The sequence below is a fragment of the Haliotis rufescens genome, unplaced genomic scaffold (genome assembly GCF_023055435.1).
Source record: "Haliotis rufescens isolate VD_foot unplaced genomic scaffold, xgHalRufe1.0.p SCAF_6, whole genome shotgun sequence".
Lineage (NCBI taxonomy): Eukaryota > Metazoa > Mollusca > Gastropoda > Lepetellida > Haliotidae > Haliotis > Haliotis rufescens.
Genome location: NW_025964334.1, coordinates 4,262,834 through 4,275,912, shown reverse-complemented (window position 1 = coordinate 4,275,912; position 13,079 = coordinate 4,262,834). Strand labels below are relative to the sequence as shown.

At 45.8% G+C, this 13,079-nt stretch overlaps 1 protein-coding gene across 4 annotated transcripts in view; it reads right to left on the bottom strand.

The window, feature by feature from the left end:
• LOC124120063 (transient receptor potential cation channel subfamily A member 1 homolog) overlaps nucleotides 1-12,211 on the bottom strand; it is a 52,788-nt gene extending 40,577 nt beyond the window's left edge. For all 4 annotated transcript variants that reach the window (XM_048386608.1, XM_048386611.1, XM_048386609.1 and 1 more), the window contains exons 1-4: nucleotides 12,033-12,211; nucleotides 6,510-6,687; nucleotides 5,717-5,841; nucleotides 2,620-2,874 (exon numbers count right to left, since the gene is read on the bottom strand). In XM_048386608.1, coding sequence (XP_048242565.1) covers nucleotides 2,620-2,874; nucleotides 5,717-5,841; nucleotides 6,510-6,687; nucleotides 12,033-12,125 — 651 coding nt within the window. In that variant the 5' untranslated portion in view covers nucleotides 12,126-12,211. The remainder of the gene's footprint in view (nucleotides 1-2,619; nucleotides 2,875-5,716; nucleotides 5,842-6,509; nucleotides 6,688-12,032) is intronic.
• Between the last annotated feature and the right edge of the window lie 868 nt (nucleotides 12,212-13,079).

Genomic DNA, 13,079 nt, shown 5'->3' with positions numbered 1-13,079 from the left:
CTTACACGTGTGAGCAGGGATCTAGAACCACCACTTACATGTGTGAGCAAGGATCTAGAAACACCACTTACATGTATGAGCAGGGATCTAGACCCACCACTTCCATGTGTGAGCAGGGATCTAGAACCACCACTTCCATGTGCGAGCAGGGATCTAGAACCACCACTTACGCGTGTGAGCAGGGATCAAGAACCACCACTTACATGTATGAGCAGGGATCTAGAAACAACGCTTACACGTATGAGCAGGGATCAACAACCACCACTTACACGTGTGAGCAGGGATCAAGAACCACCACTTACATGTATGAGCAAGGATCTAGAAACACCACTTACACGTGTGAGCAGGGATCTAGAAACACCACTTACACGTGTGAGCAGGGATCAAGAACCACCACTTACACGTGTGAGCAGGGATCAAGAACCACCACTTACACGTGTGAGCAGGGATCAAGAACCACCACTTACACGTGTGAGCAGGAATCTAGAAACACCACTTACACGTGTGAGCAGGGATCAAGAACCACCACTTACACGTATGAGCAGGGATCTAGAAACAACACTTACACGTGTCAGCAGGGATCAAGAACCACCACTTACACGTGTCAGCAGGGATCAAGAAACAACACTTACACGTGTGAGCAGGGATCAAGAACCACAACTTACACGTGTGAGCAGGAATCTAGAAACAACACTTACACGTCTGAGCAGGGATCAAGAACCACCACTTACACGTGTGAGCAGGGATCTAGAAACAACACTTACACGTGTGAGCAGGGATCAAGAAACACCACTTACACGTGTGAGCAGGGATCAAGAAACACCACTTACACGTGTGAGCAGGAATCTAGAAACACCACTTACACGTGTGAGCAGGGATCTAGAACCACCACTTACATGTGTGAGCAAGGATCTAGAAACACCACTTACACGTATGAGCAGGGTTCAGGAACCACCACTTACACGTGTGAGCAGGGATCTATAACCATCACTTTCATGTTTGAGCAAGAATCTAGAAACACCACTTATGTGTAAGAGCGGGGATCTAGAAACACCACTTACATGTGTGAGCAGGGATGTATAACCACCACTTACATGTATGAGCAGGGATCAAGAACCACCACTTACATGTATGAGCAGGGATCTAGAAACACCATTTCCATGTGCGGGCAGGGATCTAGAACCACCACTTTCATGTGTGAGCAGTGATCTAGAACCACCACTTACATGTATGACCAGGGATCTAGAAACAACACTTACATTCAAGAGCAGGGATCTAGAAACATCACTTATACGTATGAGCAGGGATCAAGAACCACCACTTACATGTATGAGCAGGGATCTAGAAACAACACTTACACGTATGAGCAGGGATCAACAACCACCACTTACACGTGTGAGCAGGGATCAAGAACCACCACTTACATGTATGAGCAAGGATCTAGAAACACCACTTACATGTGTGAGCAGGGATCCAGAAACACCACTTACACGTGTGAGCAGGGATCAAGAACCACCACTTACACGTGTGAGCAGGGATCAAGAACCACCACTTACACGTGTGAGCAGGGATCAAGAACCACCACTTACACGTGTGAGCAGGAATCTAGAAACACCACTTACATGTGTGAGCAGGGATCAAGAACCACCACTTACACGTGTGAGCAGGGATCTAGAAACAACACTTACACGTGTCAGCAGGGATCAAGAACCACCACTTACACGTGTGAGCAGGGATCTAGAAACAACACTTACACGTGTGAGCAGGGATCAAGAACCACCACTTACATGTGTGAGCAGGAATCTAGAAACAACACTTACACGTCTGAGCAGGGATCAAGAACCACCACTTACACGTGTGAGCAGGGATCTAGAAACAACACTTACACGTGTGAGCAGGAATCTAGAAACACCACTTACACGTGTGAGCAGGGATCTAGAACCACCACTTACATGTGTGAGCAAGGATCTAGAAACACCACTTACACGTATGAGCAGGGATCAAGAACCATCACTTACACGTGTGAGCAGGGATCTATAACCACCACTTTCATGTATGAGCAAGGATCTAGAAACACCACTTACATGTGTGAGCAGGGATCTAGAAACAACACTTACATTTAAGAGCAGGGATCTAGAAACATCACTTATACGTATGAGCAGGGATCTAGAAACAACACTTACACGTATGAGCAGGGATCTAGAACCACCACTTACACGTATGAGCAGGGATCTAGAACCACCACTTCCATGTATGAGCAGGGATCTAGAACCACCACTTACACGTATGAGCAGGGATCTAGAACCACCACTTACATGTATGAGCAGGGATCTAGAACCACCACTTACATGTATGAGCAGGGATCTAGAACCACCACTTACATGTGTGAGCAGGGATCTAGAACCACCACTTCCATGTGCGAGCAGGGATCTAGAACCACCACTTACACGTGTGAGCAGGGATCAAGAACCACCACTTACATGTATGAGCAGGGATCTAGAACCACCACTTACATGTATGAGCAGGGATCTAGAAACACCACTTACACTTGAATTTGTGGTCAATTATATCTATCAACGACTCATATGTTTGAAAAAAGAATTTATAACCACCACTAACATGGATGAGTTGCTCTTGTTTCGGGTTCTTGTCCTTCTTAATTAATATCCGGACACTGTCGAGACTACCTGACATTACAGCAAAGTGCAGAGGGGTCTGCCCGTGCCTTTTTTCTTTCAAATATATAAGCTTCATTTTGGTCTCCTTTTTCCCCGGCTCCTTGCCTTCCGCAACGTTTTGTTCCATATCCTTGTAAATGAGAATCTCAAGACACGTGACTGCGCTCTTGTCATCACTAGAAATAGACAGCTGTTTCTGAAACAAACAAACAAACCAGTTATGGTATATGTGTAGTTGGTACCGAGAAGGTAGGGGAAGGCGGTGCTGTTTGACACTGCTCTCTTTAAAGGAGTGAGTGAGCGTCTGCGTTGAACGCACCTTTTAGCAATATTCCAGCAATATCACGGCGAAGACACCAGAAATGGACTTCACACATTGTACCTATGTAGGGAATCGAACCCTGGCCTTCGGCGTAACGCGCAAACGCTTTAACTTCCAGTCAACCCCACTAGCTTCTCTTAAAGGAAAATATAGGCTGTTTACATATGAAAGAAAAAAGATCCATATCAGAACATAACGTACAAAGCATTTTCTTTATTCATAAAATATAGGTTGTATTTATATGACAAAGTAGACACAATTTATGGATTTCAACTTCTTTAATACTGTAAAGGCAACGTTTCGGTATAGATCATCAAACCGTTGACAAGCAAGACTAAATGAGGAACATTGTACAGAATATATACTGATCCGCAAAAGAAACGTCACCATGGATAGATATATGATAAACCTTATTTGTCCAAACACTGTAAACATACTTTGAAACATATTAAAAAGATAAAACTTGGCAAAACTGATCATCAAGGTTGAAATTCAAGTGTCAAATGTTCTTGAAATAAAACACAACACTAGTCTCTGAGAAAATGGCATCACAAGACAGTATCTCGTGTGTCCGCCATGTGCATTGATGACACGTGCAACGTCGATACATGGAATGGAGTAAGGCGGTTGTTGAAGGCCATAGGCTCTGAGGAACGCCTGATGCAGTTCAGCTACAGTTGTCGGCCTTGGTCCGACGTCATTCAGCCGTCTTTGAGTCTCGCCCCACAGGTGCTCAATGGGATTTAAATCGGGACTGAGGGCAGGCCACTGCATGGTTCTGATGGAGGACGTCTCTTTTTGCTCTCGCAGTGGGGACACGGGCGTCATCATGCTGAAACTCGTGGTTGCGGCGACGTGCCAAATGAGGTATGGCGTGTGGTCTCAAGACTTGATCAATGTACCGAGCTGCTGTGACATCATTGCCTAGTGCCTCTCCCGATGTTCTGGAAGACCACAGGGCCGACTCTCTGTGAAAGACCAATTCCACCCCACACCATGATGCTCCACCCCACGACACAACAACACAAGCATCCGAATAACGTTTTCCACGGCGTCGCCAGACTCTCTGCCATCTGCTGTTGAGATACAGTAACGGCTCTCGTCTGAGAAGATGACTCTTCTCCACTGCTGGTGGCGCCAATGCTGGTGCTGTGTTGCCCACTGAAGTCGGTCCCGGCGATGACTTGGTGTCAGAATGGGTGCTCGGTGTGGCCTGTGACAGTGGAGGTGTCTGCTCATCATTCGTTGATGCACGGTGTCCGCACGGTGTCGCTAGTGTGTCCCCACGGTCTGTCGAGCAGTTTCCGCAGCAGTAACAAAGCAATCCTGACGATCCTGACGTTGGTTTGAAACCCTTGGTCTTCCACAACGTGGTCGGTCATCTTTAGTGTTTGTGGTCTGGTACCGGTGCTGGAGCCTGTATATGGTCCTTTCGTGGACTTGAAATGTATTGGCTACTTGCCGGGCGGTGTGTCCAGCTTGCAATCGTCCAAGGGCTGTGATTTCTTTTCAATCTTGGCATGTGGTAGCATTTCAATAACGAATGAATGTTATCCGATCTGGGTGGAATTTTAAAAGGCAAGAAATGGAGCCACGCATGTGCATTTCAAGTTGCACGGAACTCACGTGCATCGGGTTACGATGGCCGTTGCCGTGATGCGTTTGGGCGATCGGTTTTATTGTCATCTGCATCATCAAATTTCATTTTTCCGGACAAGGCAATGTTAAATTTTAGAAACTTTGACAAAAATTACCCAGATATTTAAATGACAACTAATTTATTTATACAATGTTACTTGGGGTGACGTTTCTTTCTTTCTTTCTTTGGAGATTTAACGTGCGCTTTCCGACTGATGCGTATTTCTCACACGGGGTGACGTTTCTTTTGCGGTTCAGTACATATAGTAGGTGGAGGATGAATAGTAGAGGATTAACAGTAACAAAAATTGCATACATGAGTGGGATAACATGAGTAAGTAATGACAACAGAAGGATAGTGCTGCCACAACAAGATGGACAGAGAACAAATAGGTGGAAAGCCAATGGGACATGAAGCCTATTAAACAGGTAGGTGTTGTGATTATTGCTTAATGAGTTCGTAGTAGGCGGATGAGATGAAATAGCCTTGATCTCTGTTGATTGATGACTGTTGGCGTCGAATGTGGACTGCTTCTGTTAGTTTTATTTTAGTGTAGTCAGGGAGGTTGTTGGAGAGGATTCAGTCGTGCTTGACAACGGTATAAGGATCTATACCGAAACGTCGCCTTCACAGTATTAAAGAAGGAAGGGAAAATATGGATGTCAACTTCTTTGTTACGAGGAACACAACGTTTCGGAGTATATGCTTACTCCTTCATCAGGTGAAATGATGGTGACATGGCTAAGACTGTGGTTTAGAAATAATGGATCCAATCAGAAAGGGTTTCGCGCTCCATTGAATGGACTCGGTTCGCGTGTTTGACATTGGCCATCTAGGGTACATTTCTGAATATTGATCTCATCTAAGTAAAGCAATGTCGTAACTTTCATACTCTAAGATAGACTTACGACAGTCGTGACGCGAAGATCACTTTGTGGAACAGGACCCAGAAATATAACTTGTACGAAATGAACACACAGGCATGTACCCTTGTTCGCTTTGCGGAACAGGATGCTGGACTATTCCTGGACCCTACACGTCAAAGGCCTCGCGCAGTAATGCTTGTTACTAACTTACTGAGTAGCGTCGGTCATCTTTTCCAGAATCATTGTAAGTATCTGGGGCGTTCCTGGTGGTACCTCTGACACTCTTTGTTGCATAGTGGGCCAGAGAGAGGCCGTGTTGGTCCTGTATCAGGTGGTCTGTGGACAAAAACATATCCTTCTGATGTATCTTTCCGGAAATACAATTACTGGAGGGGGTTCATTCAGGACATAAACCTCTCGTGCACACAATGTATGATAATAAGAATAAGGAAAAAGTTAAGTGAATGAGATTTACGCCGTTGTAGAAAGATGCCAGGACTTCCTCTCGCAGGTCACACTATACATGGGTTTCACATATTGTGAACCTGGTCCAGGTTTCGAGCAAACGCCTGAACTACAAGGCTATCTATTCGCTTCTGTACAATACAGATAAAGACGGAACAGGGGGCAACTATAGAATAGGGTTGGATTTCACGACATTAGGACATTAGAATGAAGCTTCATTGATGAGAATTAGGATTGGTCTTCATAGAAGCGTGTGTCAGTTGGGTTTAACGCCGCGTTCGCAGTTTTTTAGTTTCATCACGGCGTGTCAGCTTGATGTGGAAAGAAAGCCACAGTGCTGCAGGTCTCAGGCCTTTACTACTTTGGTGAAACCCTTGAGCACTGGTTAAGTGCTGACAACCGTTGGGACATAGTCAGTGCATATGTGAGACTATTCGAACCCACGACCATAGGTTTCTGTCTCGCCTAAAGACCCCAACTCAGAAGAAAAAGGAGGATGCAACAGCGGCAATGTTAACAGTTCAGTGCAATATACTGACTTGCGGGTTTCTCCCAGTTAACCAGGAGCCTGACCACCTCCGGCCGGTTGCACTTGACGGCATGTTGAAGTGCAGTTAATCCTTGGCCGTCTTTCTCATCAATGTCCGCAATTGCCACTCCGCGTCTTCTGTCCCCCAAGGCATTACGCAGTTTCTCAACCTCTCCCTGTCTGGCCATCTGAAGGAACATCACAAGTACCAATGTTAAACAGAGTATGACAACTTATTTTTAACACTAAAGGGCAACCCTTCACACGTTATATAACCTATGAGCGGGGGGGGGGGGGGGGGTCTATAGCTGAAGGGAGGGGTTAACACAGACACACCACTATATCAGCACTGAAGCGCGGGGTTAACACATACACACACTATATCAATATAGAGGGACGAGGTTAACACATAACACATACACACACCAGGTCACATTGAAGGGAGGGGTTAATACATAACATACTATATCACATTGAAGGGAGGGGTTAACACATACACACACTATATCAACATTGAAGGGAGGTGTTAACACATACACACACCACATCAACGCTGAAGGGCGGGGTTAACACATACACACACTACATCAGCACTGAAGGGCGGGGTTAACACATACACACACTACATAAGCACTGGAGGGCGGGGTTAACACATACACACACTACATAAGCACTGGAGGGCGGGGTTAACACATACACACACACTACATCAGCACTGAAGGGCGGGGTTAATGCATAAACACACTATATCACATTGAAGGGAGGGGTTAACACATACACACACTACATCAGCACTGAAGGGCGGGGTAAACACATACACACTAAACATCAGCACTGAAGGGCGGGGTTAACATATACACACACTATATCAATATTGAAGGGAGGGGTTAACACATACACACACTGTATCAATATTGAAGGGAGGGGTTAACACATACACACACTATATCAGCACTGAAGGGCGGGGTAAACACATACACACACTTCATCAGCACTGAAGGGTGGGGTTAACACATACACACACTACATCAGCACTGAAGGGTGGGGTTAACACATACACACACTACATCAGCACTGAAGGGCGGGGTTAACACATACACATTATATCACATTGAAGGGAGGGGTTAACACATACAAACACTATATCAATATTGAAGGGAGGGGTAAACACATACACACACTATATCACATTGAAGGGTGGGGTTAACACATACACACACTATATCACATTGAAGGGAGGGGTTAACACATACACGCACTACATCACATTGAAGGGAGGGGTTAACACATACACACACTATATCAATATTGAAGGGAGGGGTTAACATATACACATACTATATCAACACTGAAGGGCGGAGTTAACATATACACACACTATATCAACACTGAAGGGCGGGGTTAACACATACACATACTATATCTAGATTGAGGGGCGGGGTTAACACATACGCACACTGAATCAAGATTGAGGGGCGGGGTTAACACATACACACACTGAATCAAGATTGAGGGGCGGGGTTAACACATACACATACTGTATCAAGATTGAGGGGCGGGGTTAACACATACACATACTGTATCAAGATTGAGGGGGGGGGGGTTAACACATACACACAATGTATCAAGATTGAGGGGCGGGGTTAACACATACACACACTATATCAAGATTGAGGGTCGTGGTTAACACATACACACACTGTATCAAGATTGAGGGGCGGGGTTAACACATACACACACTGTATCAAGATTGAGGAGCGGAAGCAATGCCTACACACATGTATCGACACTGAAGGGCGCTGTCAACGCCTGTACACACTATATCAACCGACATTGACTCTTCTATTTTAGACAGTATGCAAACAGGACATGCCAAAATATGGGCTAGTAGAAAAGATTAACGTGTTGAATGTCTTTCAATGCGTGATGTTGCCATTGGTAAAAAGAACAAACTGAAAAAGAGGAAACGGAATTGGAATAAGCCCATTCTCTCCCATTCAGCTGTCATATGGCGTCACGAATAGTTTGTACATGTCCCCACTGACAAGGCCTCAAATAACAGAATCATTATTTGCAAGCATCGCTACATTCATTGTTTGATCAAAGAACCTGTTATAAGTAAAACGACACGTGATGCCACATGGCCAGTCTGTTAACTGAGGAAAACATCTGCCAAAATCATGCATCTTTACTATCAACATTTGACTTGACGCTAAAACCTGAAGATATGCCCATTCACATTTTGTACTGGAATCCTTAATACAATCAAGGAAGGACTTTTTCACATTCACAGAATGTATTTGAGATAAGTGAAATTAATGCCATATGAATTCTCAAAAACTCAAACGATTTGGTTGAATGTTTACAATCTATTAAAAGAGGCAAGTTCAATTTTGTCAAAACATTTCAACGTTGTACACCAGTATCCCACATGAAAAACTTTATTCCTTGATCCATGAGACATTGGTCCCCAAAGGTGGTGACCACAGACATAGTTGCACAGCCCTATTTAAAGGTTTAGGACAATTTGTCAATAATGAAGCAAATGTCTTCTGAAGTTTACTGAGAAAACAATGAGTTTAGTGCTGAACTTTCTCGTTGAAAAGATCTTTTTCTGTATGGATATGAAGCAGAATGTCTCCTCGGATAGGCAAAATAAAAATAAAGTTGTTTGCTTTGCTTTAATGAAAATGATATATTGAAGCTGGTATTTTTCTCGTTAAATATTTAGAAGCCTACTCTGTGCGTGCCCTGGATATATATGCGAGGTGTGGCCGTTACCTTTCTGTCCTTGTTATGTTGTGTTACACAACCAAATAGCCCACGGTGAATGGAACAAGCAACAATCGTAAATCTGCTATTCATTATAGGAATGATGAAAACATTCCATGTGATTAAATGAGGATATCTCAGTTGAATGTATGGTTAGCTTTTGGTGTGTTTTCAAACTGAGTTTTCCTATTATCGACCTGCATATTATGTAACATTCACGTCACGAAAATCTCTTTTTTCCAACTGTGTATACTTTCATAAATACGGTGTATTGAGCCTTACATACAGGGCCGTCACGCACGACCACCCCCTAACGTGCTGACGGTGTTGTGTTATCTGTTGCCATAGGTGACTGTGGATCAAGTCATGGTGCATTCAGTGAACAGTCATGCGTGAATATGCAGTTGCACAGTGTCGGCGAAACCTGTGCAGGTAATTTGTTTGCTATGATGTTTCAAGGCGGGTTATGGTGATAAGCAAGCTTGTAACGCCTGTATGCGCTCTCCTGCCGACCTAACCGCCTCCGTGGTCTAGTGGTAGAGCGCATGCACGTCGCTATATAAGTGCAATAATCTTGGACGCGACGTTAAACCCCATTTCACCTCACCTCACCTCACCTCACCTCACCTCACCTCACCTCACCTCTGCCGACCCCGCGCTACCCTGCATTGCCGACCCCTCCTACCCTGCATTGCCGACCTGCCTTGTCGACCCCGCGCTACCCTGCCTTGTCGACCCCGCGCTACCCTGCATTGCCGACCCCTCCTACCCTGCCTTGTCGACCCCGCGCTACCCTGCCTTGCCGACCCCGCGCTACCCTGCCTTGCCGACCCCACGCTACCCTGCATTGCTGACCCCTCCTACCCTGCATTGCCGACATGCCTTGCCGACACCGCGCTACCCTGCCTTGCCGACCCCGCGCTACCCTGCATTGCCGACCCCGCGCTACCCTGCATTGCCGACCCCTCCTACCCTGCATTGCCGACCTGCCTTGCCGACACCGCGCTACCCTGCATTGCCGACCTGCCTTGCCGACACCGCGCTACCCTGCCTTGCCGACCTGCCTTGCCGACACCGCGCTACCCTGCATTGCCGACCTGCCTTGCCGACACCGCGCTACCCTGCCTTGCCGACACCGCGCTACCCTGCATTGCCGACCTGCCTTGTCGACCCCGCGCTACCCTGCATTGCCGACCTGCCTTGCCGACACCGCGCTACCCTGCCTTGCCGACACCGCGCTACCCTGCATTGCCGACCTGCCTTGCCGACACCGCGCTACCCTGCATTGCCGACCTGCCTTGCCGACACCGCGCTACCCTGCCTTGCCGACACCGCGCTACCCTGCATTGCCGACCCCGCGCTACCCTGCATTGCCGACCTGCCTTGTCGACCCCGCGCTACCCTGCATTGCCGACCCCGCAACGGTGCAGTGATGCGTTGACAAATGTTTCCATTGATTGATATATTTGTAGACTTGGTTGCAGCGTCCACCTACTGTGTATTCTATTTTGTGATGCTAAGCATCTGTACAAACATGTCATGTAAATCAATAGGAAAATCTGAAAGTGTTGCTATTTCTGTTTCCTACCAAAATAACATTGCATACATTGTTTAGTATTTGTAACGACCGTTATTCTTGACATTGTGAATAATTAAAAGAACTATTACTATACTATGAACACACAATGCCATTTAGAAAGTGATCAAATGTAACAAATATTATATTTGGGATACTGATTCTCGTACTTTTTGGGAGAGAGGCACCTATTCGCCAGCACATCGGAGCCGTGGGCCGTGGGAGCCGTGCCAATTTACACATGTCAGAGGGGTACACAAAGTACGTGATCTAGACTACCAGTTGTCGGACTTTCATTTTTGTGGAAGCTTCGGTTGCTGAGTGGGTTAGATCGCTGACTTTGTGTGCTGGCGATAAGGTGCCTCCGTCCTACCAGCCCTATTCCACACCACGAATGCCTCTCACAATGAACAAGTCGACAACGGAAGGTATCTTCAAAGTTGACATAAGTTGTGGTCACCATTATCAAATGGATGAGAAGACAGAAAAAACAGTAATGCTATTAAAAAGTCCGGGAATGAAGCAGGCAGAGTCGGCGCGTTCCCGATCGTTGTAATTGCACATCGCGTCAAACACCCGTTTAACCCCAGTGGCGGATTTTTTGTCGTTTTGGGGGACGATTTCTTTTACGCAATTTATGATTTTTTCAAAATAAATTTGGTTAAATATTTGTGATACGCATGTCTTAAAATATTAAAATCTGTAAAGTTGGTATACTGAGTTTACTTGCTATTGCCGCGAAAGGTGTGCGGCCGACTATGACCGCGAACGCAGTGCTGGTTTGTTGTGCGACCAAACGTGTTTGGTATTTAGTAGACAAAAAGCACGTTAATGTAATTAAATATTCTTAAGGTTCTTATCTAATTATCAACAACTATTCAGACTGAGCTGATACCTACGGTAAACAAAATACAGTGTTTGCTCAATACCCCTGGCTTTCCTATCCAATGAACTGGCCATGCTAAGTTAACCGTGCTGGAAATCAGTGGTTGTGAGTTCGAATCCCATATTCTCCCTGCTTATACTTGTAGGTTTGTCAGCACCTATGATCGTTAGTTTCACCAAACTGGCAAATGTAAAGGCCTGTTGAACTTTCCTCCCACATCAAACTGACAGCCTTCCATGTGTCGTCACTGCCAACTCACTCTCTCACTCACTCACTCACTCACTCACTCACTCACTCACCTTGTGGATGTCGGGTTTCTCAACATGCTGTACTATCTGTGGCTCTTCATCCGACTCATCCGACGACGTCGACGACGACATCCCCGACGACATGTCCCAGCGTTGGCGTGACGCCCCCTACTCCTGGTGCGCGTGAGTCTTTACTTACGTTATGACAAACAACACTGCAACCACCCTCCCTAACGCCATGTGTGGGTAACAATAGGCCTCGGGGTATGTTTCTTGGAAATACCATTCAACGCCCCACTATGATTACCAAGAAATACATACACAGCCGACATGTCCTCTATTCACCTGTATCTATTGTCAGTTTATTACACGACTACTGTGCACAAACTATGATAGCGTTCCTTTCACAGTAGAGTAAAAGAGACACCTAAAAAGACCCTCATGCTATTGAAAGGTCGATGGCTATTTAATATATTGTCAACAGCATAGCCGCGGACTGCCTGTCTTGGGTGTCGTTCCACCGTCCCTATTGACGGGTACATTACACTGATCGCCCACAGTCAGTTGCTGGGGGTGGTGGAGGCTCGGGACGCAGGGGTGGGGGTGGGGGTGGGGTGGGGTGGGGGGTGGGGGGGTGGGGGGGATGTTAAAATATGGATTATGTCTGGGCCATAACGTTACATGTTCTCATACTGTTAGGTTTCTATCGCTATACAGTAATAAAAGTTTACAACATACTAACTCGAAATATAATTTGTGTACATTTATCAATTATTGCTCCTTGCCCTTTCCATATTCATAACAGATATCATCACCAGTCCATTGTACGATTCCGACTGTATTATTAGCATGAAGTCCCATCAAATTGGGATGACGCCAAGCGTTCGCAAAACGGTGAGTATTCTGCTCCACCGTGGTACCCGTCACAAACACATGCAAAGGCAAGTCAATGTTCACCCGAAGAAACACGGGAAGAAGGCTCGTTTGGGGATAGAGCAGGGTTGAGAATGAACGCGCGATGGGCACTTATCCTTTCGAAACATTAGGGAAGTGAAATGAAAACTGTTTTAATGACAGTATACATACAATGAACTCTTT